This window comes from Zootermopsis nevadensis, unplaced genomic scaffold (assembly GCF_977971745.1).
Source record: "Zootermopsis nevadensis isolate Lab colony 2312 unplaced genomic scaffold, Znev_1.0 Znev_ptg000007l, whole genome shotgun sequence".
Taxonomy (NCBI): Eukaryota; Metazoa; Arthropoda; class Insecta; order Blattodea; family Termopsidae; genus Zootermopsis; species Zootermopsis nevadensis.
In genome coordinates, this window is record NW_028259139.1 from 13,861,452 (window position 1) to 13,881,039 (window position 19,588).

General features: G+C 37.6%; 3 protein-coding genes and 1 long non-coding RNA gene across 7 annotated transcripts in view; 3 read left to right on the top strand and 1 right to left on the bottom strand.

Annotated features, from left to right (window-relative positions):
• LOC147874626 (uncharacterized) lies at nt 1-7,723 on the top strand. Of its 4 annotated transcripts, none has more exons than XM_087344382.1 (6): nt 1-195; nt 279-453; nt 537-601; nt 2,481-2,583; nt 4,019-4,251; nt 6,000-7,723. In XM_087344382.1, the coding sequence occupies exons 1-6, from the start codon at nt 127-129 to the stop codon at nt 6,024-6,026; spliced, it is 672 nt and encodes a 223-aa protein (XP_087200508.1). In that variant the 5' UTR covers nt 1-126; the 3' UTR covers nt 6,027-7,723. The 4 variants fall into 4 exon arrangements, with proteins under 4 accessions (XP_087200508.1, XP_087200505.1, XP_087200507.1 ...); XM_087344379.1 differs by lacking the exon at nt 6,000-7,723 and adding an exon at nt 4,651-5,433; XM_087344380.1 differs by lacking the exon at nt 6,000-7,723 and adding an exon at nt 4,651-5,433 and having other exon boundaries at nt 12-74.
• LOC147874627 (uncharacterized) overlaps nt 2,571-19,588 on the bottom strand; it is a 26,642-nt gene continuing 9,624 nt past the window's right edge. The window contains exons 2-4 of the mRNA XM_087344383.1: nt 9,889-10,195; nt 7,982-8,307; nt 2,571-5,165 (exon numbers count right to left, since the gene is read on the bottom strand). Coding sequence (XP_087200509.1) covers nt 8,067-8,307; nt 9,889-10,195 — 548 coding nt within the window. The 3' untranslated portion in view covers nt 2,571-5,165; nt 7,982-8,066. The remainder of the gene's footprint in view (nt 5,166-7,981; nt 8,308-9,888; nt 10,196-19,588) is intronic.
• Nucleotides 9,941-19,588, top strand: part of LOC110835077 (uncharacterized) — a 28,288-nt gene continuing 18,640 nt past the window's right edge. Inside the window, exon 1 of the mRNA XM_087344384.1 lies at nt 9,941-10,081. Coding sequence (XP_087200510.1) covers nt 10,047-10,081 — 35 coding nt within the window. The 5' untranslated portion in view covers nt 9,941-10,046. The remainder of the gene's footprint in view (nt 10,082-19,588) is intronic.
• On the top strand, nt 10,192-18,064 carry LOC147874628 (uncharacterized). Its single transcript, XR_015533948.1, has 2 exons — nt 10,192-15,915; nt 17,308-18,064. It is a non-coding gene; the product is annotated as an uncharacterized LOC147874628 (long non-coding RNA).

Sequence of the window (19,588 nt, forward strand, 5' to 3'; positions counted from 1 at the left end):
CATTGAGATGCTTATGTGTATGTTGGTATTTCCTTTGTTATGGATAATTTAATTGGAACAATGATTTGTTTAAGGTGGTGAAGTAGACATTTATTAGAATAATATTAAAAACACTTCTTCCTTAACATGGGTACTGAAAATGAATTGAATGCAGACGTGAATAATATTATGACAGACTTCTACAAAATCAAAGAGGTTGACGAGATTTCTTGTGGTATTATTTATTTATTAACTTGCTGTTAACAGTATTGTAATAAATTGTTTCTGCAAATTTTCAGTTTTATTTGAAGGAGCAAATGCTTCGTCAGAAGTACGAAGGAATTACAAAACACTTGCAGGAAGAAAACAAAGTCGTTCAAGACTTAGAAAAAACTTTACGTAGTAAACTGAACATCAGTCGAGAGTTAGTACTTCAACAGCAAGACACCATTTCAAGTCTTCTTGATGTCAAAAGTACACAGAAATATAACCCTTATTTGAGTATTTAAAACGAAAGATGTCATACGAGATCATAATTTTATTTTTCGATTTTGCAGGTGAAAATATAAGATTATCAGAACACATGAAACAACTTGAAGCAAGTTTGGCTGACCTGAAAAGAGTATGTCGGAATTATACTATTCTTTCAATTCCACAATGACTTTGACAAAATAAACTGTTAGGACAGTAGGTGTACAACAGTTTTAAGTTAGTAGGTGTTAGAAACATGAACAGACCCTTTAAGGTACACTTTTTTTCTGTCCAGCCTTTCAAATGTTGGTTTTCTGTTGCATTCTTTCATGCATTGTATTTTAAGAGCTAGTTACGGCAGACAAAATATGGCAAAAGGAGGAGTGACTATTTTTATTAAAAAGAATCCAAATTAATCAGTTGAGTGTACTGCATCAGTGCAAAGAACAAGACGTAGAATTAAGTAGGACTTCAGTTTTTCATGGTGGTGAGTCTGAGGACCTCTGAAATCTTAAAACTTTGCATACTGTGTAGTGTATTAGAACATAAAATAAGCAAACAAACAAACTAGTAACACTATAAAAAGACACTAGTGCCAAACGCGTTTCAACCTCAAGAGTGTTACTCCACACCCACGCTTCGTTGGAGTTCACACGTACGGGCGACGTAACCATGGCTCGCCGCAGACCAGCTACGGCCACCGGACCATTGGATCAATAGCTAAGTGCAGAGTTCAACTCCTGTGAAACCAACATCTAGTGTAATGCTTTTGTAAAATACTCTACTTCATGATTTGTTTTCTGAACCAATTTTAAACCATTTTGACTAAATGAATTAATTTCCCCTTTTGCTACTGATGATGACCTCTTGAGGTTGAAACGTGTTTGGCACTAGTGTCTTTTTTATAGTGTAAATAGTTTGTTTGTTTGCTTATTTTATGACCTCTGAAATGTTGGTAAACTACAGTTTTGTGGAATTTGAAATGCAGGTGGTCAGCAGACCTTTATGACAGAAGGCAACAAGTAGGAATGAAATCACAAGAGTCAAATAATAGCACCTATTCAGGTTGGGTCATTATAAAACATGGAGTTCCTCAAAGTTAAATATTTGGTCCTCTGCTTTTCTTCATATATTACATTGACCTACTGCCGACCATTAACATTCAGTCTAAACTCATAATTTTTGCAGGTGATACTAATCTTGTTATTTCACATCCAGAAATTGACTGTTTTCAAATTTAAATTAATGATGTCTTTGCTATCGTGTACAAATGAATTGAAGCCAATGAAATCAAATTAAATTTTTACAAAAGAAATTTAATGAATTTTTGTGCAGCCAACAAAAATTATGTTCATCTGCTTACAGGTTATGAGAATAAAACAATTTTAGAAGTAGAAACAATTAAATTTCTTTGCCTACTAATTGACAATAATGGAAAACACATAATCAGTGCATTATCACTAACCTAAGCTCAGCATGCTTTGCTATGAGGACTATCACATAAACTTTTAATTAGTCTACTTTGGATATTTCCATTTGATCATGTCCTATGAATTTGTTTTCTTGGGAAACCCCAGCAGACAGCAAAATAATATTTCGATTCAAAAGGAAATTGTTAGAATAGTGACAGGCAGCAAAACAAGAGCCTCATATAGGCAATTGTTTAAGAATTCTGGAAAATGTGCTTGTTAAGTGTACACAATATTGTAGTCTTGTTTAATACAGTGAGATCATCAATATGACCAGTTTTTCAGACACTGCATACACATTCTAGTGAGATGTACATGTTTTGTTCAATGTTTTAATTTAGCAGTCTCTTGTGAATGCAGTAATGATCCTTCAGGTTGTGTGAAAGGTGGGAAATTTTTGAATAGCTCAATGAATATTAGCTTCTGAAGAAGGACTTTGCTCTGCAGAGTCTGAGGGCAAGATTCACACATCAGTATATTTTTTCTTCCTTTAATTATTTAATTAGCCAGCTGTTGTACAAAATATCAAAGAATGTCATTCTTGTCTCTTCTTATATACAGCAATTGGCAGATGAAAAAGAAAAATGGCACACTAATCAAGAAAAGATGAAATTAAGTCAGAATCATGAAATGGAAGAACTGAAATCAAGCTGTGAGAAAAGAGGTAAGTTTATTTACCAGTTAGAGTTAAGAGTTTATTTACATTCCATACAAACTTCTTTGAGGTAAACCGAAGGATGTAAAACATGTAATAATACAAGTAAATTTATATATAAACTTAATAATTCTAAATACAAGTATAAAAACGTGTTCCACATATACATAAAGATTAAGAGTTTTCAGCAGATGTAAAATCATCTACAGAGTATGAGTGAGTTAAGAGGTTATCTGTTAAATCAGGCTTGAATACTTTCATATCATGATTTAAACTTTTAAATGTAGGTGGAGTATTATTGAATAACTTGATACCTATGTAGTATACTCTTTCTTGATATTTAATAAGGTTAATATTGTGCATTTGAAGGTCATATTTATGTCTTGCGTTTAAATTGTGTACATCTGTATTTCTTTGAAAATTGTCTAAGTTGTCCACCAGAGTATGAATTCACTTGCATGTGGAAGTATAGTAAATTTTGAAAACAATTTTCCAGAAGAGGTTCTGCTTTTAACACCTGCCATTATTTGGACCATTTTCTTTTTGAATGTAAATTGAATTTCCCCAGAAGATTAACCCATATGATGGTACAGAGTGGAAGTAAGCAAAGAAAACTAATTTTAAATTATTTATTGTCGTGAGTGGTATGACTTTCTTCATGGCAAAGCATGCAGAGTTTAGTTTGAGAATAATAAATTTAATGAGTTTCTTCCAATTTAAATTATTGTCAATTTGTAAGCCAAGGAATTTGATTCTTCTTCCTCAATTAATTTATTGTCAAAACCTACGTTTAAACTGGGACATATCTTGTTCTTAGCGGCAAATTTTATATATTTTCTTTCATCAAAATTTAGTGTCAATTTGTTAGCTTTAAACTATTTGTTTGGGTTGGCAAAGACATAATTCATGATATTTTAAAGACTGTACATTTTGGATGTTTAATAATGTTACTTGTATGAGGAGCAATGAAAGTAGGTTTATATTGACAGTTTATAGTTGCAGGCAGATCATTGATGGATATGAGGAAAAGTAAGGGATCAAGTACCAAGCCTTGCGGCAATGACCCATTCTGATTAGATATTGTGATTGGTATGGGGGGAACTAATTTTACTTTCTGCCATCTGTTATTTAGGTAAGATTTAAACCACTGGCCTGCTATATTTCTGGGTTATGTTGGTGTGGCTCTGAATTTATGTCTGAGAACATCTGCCATCCTATAGGTTAAATAAGAGACAGTAGAATAATTCCATTCCTTCATATGATATTTTACAGCATTGTTTGGCTATCAGTTTTAAAGCATAACTTAAATTTCACTTTGAGAAGAGTGATAATAGTTTCTAAGAGTCCTTACATTGTAAATCTGTAGCTAGCTTAATGAGGAGTAGAGGCATTCCACAACAGATTCTGCTAGTTCTTCTACACATTTCTTATCTTATTTATTCAGTAATGGAAGCTGAGAGAGAGGTAGAAGTCATCAAAGCAAAGTTTCATGCACAGTGTTCTGAACTGGCTAAAAAGTTAGAAAATATTCAAAATCAAAATTCTAATGAAATCAATATAATTGTGCTTGAATATGAAGAACGTTTGCATAAAATGGAAGAGCGATTAAAAGCAGCTGAAGCCGAAAGTCAACAGATTCGGGATCGAGCTGCTACTGATGTTGTTCTTTATCAGAAGGTTAGTAAATAATTGTTTTTTTAAGTGTTGCCAATTTTGTTTGAAGAATTGCATCAGATCACTGAAAGGCAAGGTACTGGTAAGGTTAATTATAATTACCTTTTTACCTAAGCATTAACATGTTCATGTGCATAAAACTCCACAAGTTCTAGACCTAAATAGAGGCAAGAGCTTTATATATCCCATTACCCATTTGACATGAACGGTATGGACCACATGGTCAAGTGAAAAAATACAAGTACTGCCAGAATTCAAACCACAAGTATGATGAATATTCCTGAAAATAGAGTATGACATTCACTTGTTTTTTTGTTTTTTTTTACCATTTTTGATATTTAAACATTTTATTTTATTTATGCACAGTTAAATTTTATGTAAAAATTTTGTTCTTCTCTACAGAAAGTACTAGCAATGGAACAACAATACAATAACATGATACAAGAGAAAGAGATATTACCACCACCATGTTCTCCATTGCCACCCAACTCCTCAGAAAGTTTCATACCTGGAACAAGAAGAAGAAGAAACAACCCATTCCAGTATCACATTCCTTCTAGTGTAAACCAAAGCCAACCTTCAATAATTCCTTTACATTCAATTTTAAAGAAAACATCAGTTTATGATTCAGCACAATCTTCATCTGATAAAGAAAACATATTACCCTCACTAGATGATTTTGCAGATTCTGAGAATGTTGGTACTGGAGATGGTAAACCAGTGGAATACAGTACTTTAAATATCTGTGCAAAAGCATCTTCCACTTCTTTTATGACATCAGTGTCAACAAATAGTTTTGTTGATAACAGCAGCGTTGCAACTAGAAATTCCATTATGCCTCATTTGCAGTTTGTGACTGAACCAGCAGATCTTGATACAATTGCTAATGGTCCTTTAAAGCAGGAGTCTAATCAATCCTTAGAGGGAAAGAAAAGAAGATTTGTGCCAGCGAAAAAACGAAAATTATTTTGTTGTAATGCTAAAGATACATTATGAAGGGGATAGTTTGTAAAAGAATAAAATGTTCCACATTATTTAATATAGTAAGCCCATGTTGAGGTAGGCAGGAATACTTCAGACTAGTCTGGCATTCTGGCATTGCTTTGTAACTTACTAATTTGTATATAAGATGTATTCTGATAATTCCTAAACGACTATTAAAAGTTGTTGTATCGCCTCCAGAAATTATCTCTTAAGTACAGGATATTCAGCATATTATGAATTGAAAAGAGGAAGTTATAACCTATTTTTAAGATAGTATCCTGGCACTACTAAGGAAAATCATGGAATAGCTCAGAATATGGTGACTCAGGAATGATATTTGAACCATGGTAAAGGTAAAGTTGTCCCTGTGCTGAACAGAGCATCACACCATGCACATATGGGGAGTGGAGGTATAGCTCCACACTTTCTTAACCTTGGCAGTGGTCGGCTTCATTTCTGGGCCTCAGGGTCAGTCTGGATGTACCTTCTGACTGCAAGGCAGTGTGGTTGCTACTACATTGTGACGTTCATTAACTGTAAGGAGTATGTCCAGTATGAGATTCAAATACTGTACTTTCTTGGAATGAGAAGTCCTTGTTCCATTCTCACAGTAATGAGGAGAGAAAATTTATATTTGCTGCTGACTGATATGTTTTGCTTTTGATTATAACTATTAGTTGACTGAGTCACTGTATATGACAGAATTAACTTGCAACATTGTTTAAAGTACAGAGTTATGACAGTTCATGATTACATTTCCATTTTAGGGGCTATTATCACATAGGCCACTGTGATGTGAGTAAGCTGAGGTTGCCTTTAGCCAGCAAACTCTGGATCTTTCATCTTGTTAAACCAGTTTTCAACACTGATACTGATTGAAATGCATGCAAAACATTCAGAAGCGTACAAAGTGAAAAATCATGAGCATTCCTCTGTTTCATTATTCTTTATCTCCTCCTCTTTCAACTAATAGTTTATTATTTCTGATGTGCTAGTCACTTAATGCTGTTTTGCACACTGGTTGCCATGCTTTTGCCTGATGCCTTAGTATCTTATATCCTTATTTTCCCCACTGTATTCCTTACATAAGATACTTAAGTTATTTTTACAACCTTTATTCTGAATATTACCTTTGTCAACGAGGATTGCTTTATAATATCCATATGTTTCCAAGAAAACTGCTCTTGATCATGTATTATTTGCCTGACTGCTCCTTCCAAACCATCCTCTACTTAGTTTCACCTCTTTCACAGTTTTTACATGATTTTATACCCAGTCAGTAATTTCACATTTTTGATAATTGTAAGGAAAATGCTGATTCCCATTATTAAAAAAGTTATAACTGTCAGCATGGCCTATGATGATTCACACATTTTTAATTTCACAGTAATGTTACGATTTGCTCGATAAGCTGTCATTTTTAGCTGAGCTAAACCACTCTTAGACAGTCAACATAATTATTTCAAAATTATACAGTTTGCACTGCTCCTGTCATCTCATTGCTGAAACACACAATTTTGGTGTGTGTTCTTTCATCTTTAGTTTCTAGGGTACAAGACACATCTTCATCAGAATTCGAACCAGAATTGGATTTTCAGGTTTGTGACCTTTGGTTTTGTAATGTCGTTACTGCAAAAAACAATTCTGGTATAGGTGCCATTCTTCTATCATACTTAGTTTCCAACTTACGCCATCCTCAGTAGGACTCAAGCTCAGAATAACTTCTGAGTTTTCATATCTCTAAATTCTTTTCTTGGTTTTGAGGTATAAGCCCCCCATTTACAAGAGACCATCCTGCAGCAGTGTTTGAACGCAATGGTAATATTCTACTGATTATGCAACAAAACAATATCTGCATTAAATCATCAGTGTTATTACTTCAGAACGTGGTGGTATCAAGTTAAATTCTACGCCATATACTAGATGAGCCATCTTATATATAAAATTCTAAAGTCAGACTTATAATATTTATGTTGAACACCATCAGCTGTAAATAAAATATGTTAAGAGTATATATATGTTACATGATTAAAATGTAATATATGTGACAGAAATATTTATGTTGTGTGAAACTGTTTATAAAAAGGTATTAGATTGTGTGTATAGTATGAAGTATTGTGGTTGATCCACGCCGAAGTACATGTGGTAGAGTTTGTATGCAGCAATACTGGTACATAGGATATGAACAATCTCTAGCAGTCAAATCAGGACTGAGTAGAAATTGTGCAGAGCAGAGGCAGTGGGCTTGTCACTCACTATTCCGAAATGAACTTCGAGACTAAGTAACCTCCAAAAAAAGAGGTGGCGACCCACACGGGGTTGTAGAGCTACAGGAAGAAGAAGAAAGTAAGTCTACCACAACTGGTCATTGCCTTAAAAATATTTAAACATTCTTTTTATTGTATTAAAAATGACTCTGAAGTCTGCAGTTCAGGATTGTTGAATCAGGCACAAGAATTCAAGAATGAAACTAATGAACCAAAAAATTTTATGTAGTTTGTCATAACATCACTGCTACCCTACCAATACATTAAGAATATTCACCACTGGCAGTGAAGGGGTTAAAGGAAATAATTTTCATTATTACATTTTAACCATATAAATTCCTGATTCCCATTCATCTACAGTAAACTGTAGAAGATACTGAAAGTAACTATTTTATTTGCCTTGCCAGTGCCATCTGACAAGCAATTTTACTATTTTTAAAGTACTAATAAGATTTAAATAAATTAGTATATGAAAGACTCACTTCGCCATATTCTCTCATTTTTCAGAACAGATGTGGGAACAAGATGTCATTTTGTTAACCTATCCCTCCATTGAAATTATTGCACTCAGTCAGTGGCAATGTATCTGTCAAGAGAGTTCCAACTGAAGGAATAATCTATCTTTAGATGACCGTACTTGCTGAGGCCAAAATGGTGAGGAGTGACTTGTATAGGCTTCGAACAGTAAATATCGTAGTAAGGATGTTGCAAATCGTCATGTGATGCCATGATGTATGATGGATCTGTGTTGCTGAACTTGCTGGGGTAACAGCCAGACACCAGCTGTCCATGCATCGTTTTTCGTGATCTAAAATCAGGTAAAATAGCAATATATAGTAATAGGTAAAGTCTATCCACATGCCTAAGTTCCACAACAAATCAGAATAGCAGGCGCATGAGACGCCAGCCTGGGGCCCCCAATAAAGTTAATTTTTACAAAAAGTAAAAACAAACAAACACGAATTTTACTACGTAAAAATTACGATGATAAATATCAGGGTAATGCAAAGGTACTTGAGACCCGGGTGCAAGAAGAAATCGGGACCCCCTTACTTATTTGAGATAAGAAAACATTAAACCAAGCCGGGAGACCGGGCCACGCCAAATATTATATTTCCTTTCGTCTTATTGTGTGCAGGTTTCTGTATTTCTGTGGCAACCAATGACAAAATTATATTATTATTTCTAAATAAAATATTCAATAATTTGTGCTTTATCGATCGGGGCCCCCTAGATTCGTGATGTGAAATGAGGAGCTACTTTTAAAAGGGCAGCGGACTCTGGTCACGAAAGCCAGAAACACGGCGATGGGAGTCGATGCGCTGACCACGTAATAACCCGCCAAAGCCGTATGGCTGGTCATCATACCCTCAGGGGCTGTTGCAACACAGAGTTTAGTTCTGTATTGTTCTTTATATTTCGCAGTATTACAACGTTTATGTTTAAACAGATCGGCAAAAATAATTGTTTTTTTATGATTATATTTATGGTTTTTTCTCTAGTATTTTTAAAGAGGGCCCGAAAATCTTAGCGCCTCGGGCCCCGAGAAGTGTAAGTACGGTCCTGTCTGTATATTATGACATTCTACTCTCTACTTCCCTGAAATCGGTAATATGCACATGATTGCTGTACTAATTTCTGACGTGGAAACAACTTCTGTGATTGTTTAATTGTATAAAACATGCACAGGAAGTCGAGGGAGGAAATTCCAAGAATTCATCAGTTGATTCTCTGGGCAATTACAAGTTAAAAATGTTATATCAACATGGATCTGATTCGTAACGGTTACTGAGATAATGCAGGTCTCTGCATTTGGATAAAAAAATGTGAATTGTGGTATGTACCAAATATATGCACAATAAATACTACTATATTAGTCCAGATTGTTTTCAAGGTGACCACCTCCGTGTACAAGAACCATTTATGCGTAATCTTCGTACGAGGAAACTGCCGGCATTGTTTGAAATGTACGCTAAAACAACTCTGGGTGTTGGGATCTGCATAAGTGGTGATGCAGAGACCTGCATTATCTCTGTAACCGTTAACAATTAGACCCATGTTGATATAACATTTTTTACTTAGAATTGCTTCAAGAATCAACTGATGATGTCCTGACATTTCCTCCCCGGACACCTTGTATTGTAAATAAATTACTTTTTGGAGTTTTCTTCCTGTCTTCAGATGATTCATTGTCATTATACTAGCAGATATTTCATCATTACATTTATTTATGTGGTGACAGGTTCAATCCCAAGTCCTTTAGGATTTTCTATCTAGTGTCAGCACAATGACCTGAAGACAGGAGCAGAGCCAACTCCCGAAGCGACGTCGGTTAGGTTCCAGTTCAATATTGTTATTACTCTTATTATAGGCACGTGAGGGTCATCACCTGTGGGTTGTCGTGAGGTGGCTGTTGGTGCTGTGTCTGCGTAGAAGAGTTGCAGCTGGCACTGAACCTCCCTGTGCACCGACGAGGTTTCCCTTCGGCAGGGCCATCTTCCTTTTCCTGGATCCTGTCTCGTACACGTAAACAAGGGATTGCTCCGAATGGTCGCTCGGTGCTCGTCTCAACATCACAGACGGTGAGTACAATTGACACTCGATCCGCTGGTTATAGCTTCCGCTGCTTCCGATGGCCGTGGAGTCGTCTGAATAAAGGGCTGCTGAATCATAGTCTTCACATGAATCACCAGCGTCTGAGATAGAAATCAAAATATGTTTTAATTACATTGCAGACGAAGTCTGTGTAAGATGGCCGACTGGTGGGTTTTGTTATGGGACCGCAATTCCTCCATCATAGACCCAGTTTTTTTAGTACCCCCGGTGCTATGCGTAGCAAGGTCATTCCAACGCTTTACAATATCTAAATTCCAGGGTCTGTAATTCTTTTCTTCTGTTCACTTTACGTTCATACGCCATGTTTTATTTTCATGTAACTTCATTCAAGAAAATATAGCGGACTGAGGTCCGGTAATCACGGTGGCCAATTCTGCGGACCGCCGCGGTTAATAAATTGACCAGGAAACTATTCATTAAGATTCTTCGTCACGTGCATACTGAAACGTAAATACCGGTAATACACCGGTAATAAATCAGTATAATCATGTTTTACGCCTGTTCAATCTTCCGCAATTTCTGTCCGTAGTTCCGTAACAGTTGATTGTCAGACCTCTGTTCATCTGAAATGTGCCTGAGGAATACCTCAGGAATAATATTCTGACGTACTGTCTCGAAGTAACCGGTGTGTTGATATCTAAAACAAGTGAATTTGAGAGGACCGACAGACTCGTAATTAACGTACCTCACTAAGGATTTTGCGGTAATTAAATCAAAGGAATCGTAATTGAGGGCATGTAAGTAATGTGGGGGGGGGGGAACAGAAATAAATAAAGAAGGTACAGAATCCTGGTGGACAAACTTTTCGGAAACCAGCAACTTTAAGACCAACAGGATGTGAGCAGAAGTTGCTTCTGAAGATGGCTGTCATCTGGGTTTCAGCGCCTTGTAGTCTGGTAAAAGTTTACGTACGTTTCAGAGGTCCTTGCTGCTGGTAATCTTCTACCAGACTACACGGCGGTACAACCCAGAAGTCAGCCATCTTCGTATTCACCGCCTTCATAACCTCAAATATTACAGAGGTTACTTCTATTATGAGACAGACAGTAAATCAAAATTAAATGAGTATGATTTATGAAGTCAGTGAACTTTGTCACTAGTGTTTCAAACCCTTAAGAAAAACAGGTAAACGTCTGTTTTCCAAAAGTGGGTAACACAACCGAAACAAATGTAAACCGCTAATCAGCTTTTTCAAACTCCACGGAGTCTTCACATAAAGCAGTGGTATTCAACCTTTTTTGTTCGCGTACCCCCCAGATATAATTTCTCTTCAACTTTGTACCCCCAAAGTTGTTGGTGTATAATTCAAGTTATACATACTATATAATCTACATATAAAATAAATTAAATAAATTACATTACTGATTTTTTCAGTGTTTATCATAAAATTTTTTTTTAATTTCACGTACCCCCTAAGATGTATTCGCGAACCCCCGGGGGTACGCGTACCCCAGGTTGAATACCACTGTCATAAAGTACTGAAGTGTGATGTTACCTTGAGGTAAGTCTGTAAGACTTATAATATGACTTTAGTATAAGTAACTTGTGTGGACAGTCTTAAGTACATGCAATGGCAACCGAAACGCGCCCCACTTTTACGGTTCACGAGAATCTCTGACCTGAGGCATGCAAGTTGCCGCGTCCCCGTGTCACAAAATTTCCGCTGCTTTCTAAAGTTTATTTCCGTTCGCAGTGAGCATTCCTGTGTCCAACATTTGAGAACATCGCCGAAACGGAGTTCTCAAATTGAAGTGGAACTACTTTCACAAAGTGGTTAATAAATTCAGCCAGTCTCCAGAACAACTTAACAGCTGTAACGTCATTCAAATATGGGAACAAAGAATTAGAGCGAAAATAAGAAGGCAACAAAAAGAGCTTATCGCAGCCGCAAGGCATTTTTAGTCAAACGGAAACGTTTCTGACTTTTATTCGGAAGGCGCATGTTCGAATCTGGGCCGGAACGCCGACTACCTTGAGGGGATTTAGTGGTTTTTTAAGGTCCCTCCTGGTAATTGCCGGGATAGTATTATGAAACAGGCTACGCCCAATTCCAATCTCTTTCAGTTTGACCAAACGCCATCTGTCCAAACCATTCGACGCTAAATAGTCACTGCAGTTGATACAGCACCGTTAATAATCGATGATCCATCCGATCGCGGTAGTAGCATAATCTGAAGTCTTCCACTTTTGGGATCGCGGATTCTAATCCCGCTTGATGCATGGATGACGAACGCTTGTCCTGGTTATCTTCAGATGCCTCCAAAGGAGCCCTACCTCCAGTTTGAATTGACTTCTGAGTCTCTGCTGTTAGAGTAGGTCAAGGCTGGAATCAGTCTGTGGCTCCAAGATGAAGAAATATGTCTACTTAATAAAACATGACGTCATTAATGATAATATACTCTCGGGCGACTAGCCGCATCGACTCGGAACTGAAGACCGCCAACTTAACAGGAACAGAAGAGTCGACCTGAGGAAGGCATTAACATTAAGCTGGAGAAAATCATATAATGAAGAGCTCGATAATGACCTACTATTAGGTACTAAAATTATATGCGTGGAACATGTGACAGATGACAAACGGATACAAAATATTCTTCGGTAAACCTGAGGATATTAAACCACTTGTTAGACCTAGACGAAGATGGGAGGGCGATACTAATTCAGACAGAACACACAGGAACACTCGTGTCCTTAGTGCGTCGAATGGATTCTACTGGCTCATTATAGGGGCAGGTGGCGAGGCAGTGAATCTCCGAGTTATATAAAAGGCAGGGAATTCCCGCAACAGCTGAGAACCTGTCAGATTCTTAAGGAGTCCACTGCTGGGAATTGTGTCGCCCCATTTGACTAAGCTACTAAGGGCATATATTGGAAAACATTTTCGATTTATTTTGTAACAAGAAATCACACTATTGAGAGCTTGTGCTCAAATTTCGTTTCACCCCGCGTGTAGATAACCCTGGACTTTAAGGGCTAAAGCTTAAACATAATCTTGCCTCTTGTTTTGTATGGGTGCGAAACATGGTCTCCGACTTTAAGGAACGAATATACGTAAATTATAAGTGTCTGAAAGCGAAATGTTCTCGTAAATGTTTTGACGGAGAGGCAAATGAAGTGGTCTGTTTATAATAATGAATAACGAGGATTAGCTATGTGGCTAGGATAGTTTGGGCTAATACGATGTGACGGGACGCTTACAGAACTTTGATGGGGAAGCTTTCAGATCTGTGTGAGGATTTTATGCTCACAGAAAGCAGTCTTCACCTCTACCAAAGATCAGACATTGGACATGTGAAGAATGTCGGATCCTCATCTCGCTTCTGAGCCCGCGTTAAGCTCACACCCTGCGGACACTGCCGCCTCAGTAATGGATGTAGTAAGAAGCCTCATTTAATATAGAGCCTATAGTTGCTCTGCCCTGGACCGAGAACTTCCTGACACAGACAGACGAGCGTGCTCTTAAAAGGAGGTCTGTGTTATAGTTATGATATCAACAGACGAAACCGGTTCTGTATGATGTGCGACACCAGATGTCAAGTCTCTGTAGCTGCGGTGTTTTCCTTCTGCATTGTCATCCAAGAAAGCCTTCTGCGTGTACATTACCGTGGTTACGTTGAGACCTATCGGACTGTAACATGCAATTCTGAAACCTACATTTTGCTGCGTTTCCAACTTCACAGATTATTACACTCTACCCAGCGTTTATTAACCCGTGGTCTGCGGACTCTGGGGGTCCGCGACTGTATAAGAAATTAAATAATTTTCCCGGCTTCTCGCTCCTTTTCAACAAGAGATCATCTTACGAGGAAAAACTAGAAACAACGAAGGTGCGTTAAATACAGGCACACCTCGATTTATTGCGCTTCGCAGATATTGGTTTTTTTTTAGAAATTGAAGGTTTGTGGCAACCCTGCGTCGAGCAAGTCTATCGGCGCCATTTTTTCCAACAGCATGTGCTCACTTCGTGTCTCTGTGTCACGTTTTGATAATTCTCGCAATGTTCTCGCATTGTTTTTTAGACATAATGCTATTGCACACTTAATAGACTACAGTATAGTGTAAACATAACTTTTATATGCACTGGGAAACCAAAAAATTAGCGTGACTCGCTTTATTGCGGTGGTCTGGAACCGAACCCGCAATATCTACGAGGTATGCCTGTGGTCGGAACCTTCTGAACTGAGGTGTTGCAATCTGGTGGCCAAAGTGGTAATTATCGAAAAAGGCGGAATTTTATATCGTTTCATGCTCGTTGCAATGAACGCAAAACATTTACGTTCTGTGACATGAATATAATTTCCGAGCTTGTTATTATTTACAACTTGTGGCCCGCGGGCACTAGCGGTTCTCTTCCACCCGACTCATTCCTCAAATTGTACACTATGTGCGGACCGAGAAGTCCAATAATGATTTTTTATATTTAAATTGAACAAAGTGGAATTATGTTAAAATGAAACTCGTATTTTGGCAAAATAGAGAGATAAAAAATATACAATGTGTCCGTAAAATAATGGTGGGGTAACAAGCAGTCATAGTTTTGGAACAAAGAAAGATAGACACATGAAATAAACTTCAAAATAAAGAGAAACTCTCCAAGAATCTTACCTGTTCAGTAGATTTCGATATGCGCTTATTCAAGCTCTTGTCATACACGACCGAGAACATCCGGTGTGATAGATGAAACAGCTTCAGTGATCCGTTCTTTCAAATGGTCCAAATTTGTTATTTGGGCAGAGAACACTTGTTGCTTCACATAACCCCAGAAATAAAAATCCATAGGGGTAAGATCTGGAGAGCGTGGAGGCCAGGCTATCCACCCTCCTCGTCCGACCCATCGCTGAAGAAATGTTTGGTTTAGGTAATCCCGCACGAATGTGGAAAAATGTGGAGGAGCTCCATCTAACTGGAGAATGAAATTCTCCGGTATTTGGGGCAATGCAATTCAGGTGTTACATAAAATTTATCCACGGGACAAAATTAAACCATTCGAATTTGCTACAGACATTCTTGATAGGTTAGATCATGATGGGGAATTTTTAGACAGGTTTATGTTCAGTGATGAGGCTACGTTTCATGTTTCGGCACGAGTCCATCGGCATAATGTTAGAATATGGGGTAATGAACCTCCATATGTCATTATGGAACATCAACGTGATAGCCCAAAAGTTAATTTGTCGTGCGCAATTGGACGAGACAGAATCATTGGCCCTTTCTTTTTTGCTGAACAAACTGTGACGGGAAAGAACTACCGGGATATGTTAGAAGGGTATCCACTAAACATTGATTATATTCTTAACAAGTTGATCTTTATAATGAAGAAGTGTTGGGGGGGGGGGTTTCCCCGTGAGAAAGGGACCGAAGGTTTAATTATTATTCGGATGAGATTTGTCTTCAAATAATGAATTTAAGACTGTCTTGGTCTTCGTTCTATAAAGGCCAGCGCACACGTAAGACTTAACCGTCGGCTGACTGTTCTGTCGTCGGCTGAAGCATACGATCAATAAACGACACGACAGTTCAGTCCACGAGCATGCGCACACGTACGACTAAACAGTCGTTCTCTTGTTCTCTTTTGTTCCACATTCTTCGCTCTATCCTCGCCGAGTACAGAAGTCAGAAATGTCGCAAGAAGATAATATCGAACGATTAATTGAAGAGGTAGAAAGACGCCCTGCTCTTTATGACAAAAAATTGAAAGATTATGTAAACATCAATGTTAAAAGAGAACTTTGGCAAGAGATTTGTTCAGTTGTGGTACCAGGTTGGAGCGAATTGTCACCCGAAAAAAAGACTGAAACAGGTTAGTTTATTTGTTTTTTATTTAATTTCAACAATTACATTTTAACAATTTAAATTTTTACTTATAGTGTAGACCGATTTGCTTGGTAATTTTTATTTTATTCCAAATTAAATGTTGTTTCATCTTATATGGCACCAAATCTGTCATTCTTGGTAAAATGTTTATTGTCTTCACACGACCTGCCTATTACATTTTTTCGTATTGCTTTGGTATTGATCCTTGAAGTGAAATGAAAAACTTCGACAAGAAACTCCTAACATCGGTTCCGCAATTTCGTACGTTATTAACAACAGTACTTTCAAGAGGACACTCATATACAGAGTATACACAAAAGAATGGCGCGGTTTCAAAAGTTAATAAAAAAATTATTTCTCACCTTACACGGGCACAACATACACCGTCAGGTGAGAAATATTTTTTTTATTAACTTTTGAAACCGCACCATTATTTGTGTATATCCTGTACAGTATCAACAAAACGTGTGCCGTCCTTACAGCGAACAAAATTATGAAGTACACAACATGCCTTAATTATGCAGTCGCAGAAGCCGATGCTGACATCTAATGGTCTGTGCAAAACCCTCCATTTGTTAGCTAAAATTCCAAAAGTGCACTCCACCATTCGGCGAGCCTTTGTATGTCGATAATTATATATTCTTTTGAGCATTGTCAACTTTTTCTTTCCATATGGCCTCAGGACGTGTTTTGATAACCCAAAAGCTTCGTCCGCCACAACAGAGAACGGCAACGCTCGGTCGTCTTCATAAGCAGGCAAAGGCATTCCAGTCGGGATGTTTAGGTTAGGTTAGGTTCCAACATTCTCCCCATTTTCGAATTCTTAAAAATGGTTGAGTCACTTGAAGATCCGTATGATCCGACATCTATAAATATAAATTTGTAATCTGCATCAGTCCATGCCATTAACACCTGTGAAAAATACTTTTTATAATTGTAAAAAGTTGATCCACTTGCAGGAGGTTGGATAATGCGAATATGCTTTCCATCAATGGCACCTATTACATTGGGAAACTTGGTTCTTTGTTAGAATTGATCAGCTATTTTGATCCAATCTTCTTCTTTTATGTTTCCTGGTATATAGATCGGTTGTAAAATACTCCAAATGTTGGCGCAGGTGCATTTGATTATCAACCTTAACGTTGAAGGTGCAATTAAGAACTCAAAGGACAGCGAATTGAAGCTTGCGCCGGTTGCCAAATATCTGAAAAAAATGGGACAAGTCTAGAATATGGTCATAATACAATATAAATACTATCACATCACAGAACATAATAGACCTATACGTACAACGTAACATAAAATCACACAACATAGCATAAAATAGTAGGGTCGTATTATAAACTTATATTATATAAAATATTGTCACTATTTCTAGGTCGAGACATACAAAAGAAGTGGCAGAATTTAAGATCATGTTTTAGCAGAGAGCTTCGCGCCCAGAAACAGACCAAGTCCGGCCAATCATCATCGAAGAGGAGGAAATATATATATTTTGAAAAATTGTTATTTTTACTTCCCACAACGGAAACAAATGTAATATCAGATGACGATGGCGATAAAGAAGAGGGAATCGACCACGTAAACGAGGCTGAAAACAGAGCACAATCTTCCACGGAAGAAAAAAGAAACAAGCAGCAGCCTTTCGAGGAATCTTTACTCAACAATTTGAGTTCAAGAAATTCCGACGACGAAGATGTCCACTTCGCACTTTCCTTAGTTCCTTCGCTCAAAAAGCTAGGCGAAGAGAAAAAATTAGAGGCGAAGATAAGAATTTTGAGCGTGATTAAAAACTTAAGAGCAGAACAATTCCCCCTTTCACGTGGAATGCAGCTGGGCCATCTGGGTTAAAGGAATGCCTTTATTTGGACGCAAGCTGCTGCAACAACCTCAGTCAACTACGAAGAAATACAACGACGTTGCTCATCTACTCCAGTGCATCCTGATTTCAGTTCTCCAAATTCAAATGACACAGTCCAAACATATTATTCCAATTTCTCTTGTGATTCTGACATATTAGGCCTTTAGATACTAGGCTGTCTGCCTAGGTTATTTGTCTAGAGCAAGGCATAACTTCACATTGTATCTAAGTTTCTTTCTTTAAAAATAAGAATAATAAAAATAATTAATGTAAAGTTGATTTTATTTATTCACTTACCTTAGTGTCACTGCCAGTCTTTCTTCAGGTGAAATAGCGAGACGCATCTTGATAGGTTATACTCGGTCTCAGCAATAATAGAACTTCATCAAAACTTTGTGTACTTATGCGAAAATATGAAAAGAATTTTGCAGGATAATTCCGTAATGTTTCATACATAGTATGGAATTTTCCTTTCAACAGTCTCTCACTGTATAATGGATGCACCCAGTAATTCCTTTTCCTCCTTTTATTGAGGCGAATCACAGGTGCACATACTATAGCAGTTTCAACAAAATCCATGTTTGACAATCGTCTACTGTCTGCAAATGCTCTCACGAAATGAAACGTCGTTCGTCTGCGCGCGTTCAAATAATTCGAAGGGCCAACGACAGTTGGTAGACAGAAAAGTCCGGGGTTGTCGGTAGAGGTAACCGACTGCCAGTCGTGTCGCTGTCGTGTCGTAACAGTGTAACTTGCGAACGACGAAACAGTCGTCTGACTGTTTGTCTTACGTGTGCGGTAGCCCTAAGAGACTACAGATTCGATATTCGATCGGAGTGAGTGTTGGTCCACATTCTTCTGTTATGATAACTTAAAGCCCTGTAGTTGAATAAGACAGAACCGTCTCTGTGAAGGAATGCTCGTGTTTTGAGGAGAGAAAGCTACAGATTATTTTCAGTGTCTTAGAACCGATATTAAATCAACGTGTGTGGTGGTGAAATTCCTTCCTTTACGAAGCGTTCTACATAACCTTGAACTGAAGTGTGGTTAGCGGAACACAAATATTATTGATGGCAACTTGTTACTTGAGAAAGGGTCACTTAATAATGACCAGGTTTTGTTTCGTTATAATCAGAGAGAAAGTTTTCTGAGATGGCGTTCTGGTTTCTTGAATCACTCCGTTCCAAACAAAATCGAAGCGTTAAAATAAAAGGTTTTGCTGTTACCAGATTTAAAGTAAAAGTTGTCTAGTAGTTGGTGTGGAAACGGAAAGCTTCGAAGCTACAAGGCAACCTATTTCTCCACCGCCATTTCGACCATGAAATGAAATTAACTCACGATTTCTCTCCGTATTAACTTCCTTTTCTGTACAGTAATCGATAGAAAATGGTTTCGCACTACTTATTCTCCAATCATGGAGTTCGAATTGTATACGCCATTTGCTGGAATAAGCGTTTTCACGTCACAACAAAATGGCGTTAGCTTCACCCCTCAAACCAGAATAGCAGTTAGTCATTTTTTGTGTATTACTTTCTTATTAACCACAAGTCATCCTCGCAGACAAGTGTTGAGGTCTACGAGACCCAGGATTGTAGTTAGAGAAGGGAACTGGCTTGTTCTGTTCCACGGGACACGACACTGACTTATTAGGAATTTGATAGGATTCCTTTCCTGGACTGGAAACGGTTCAGACTTTAATTTGTGTAAACAACTTGGTTTCGACCCGTTCATTGCATGACATTAGATGAACGTACAATGGCGAGATCTTAGCCATCCATTCGCATTTTTCATGTTCGAA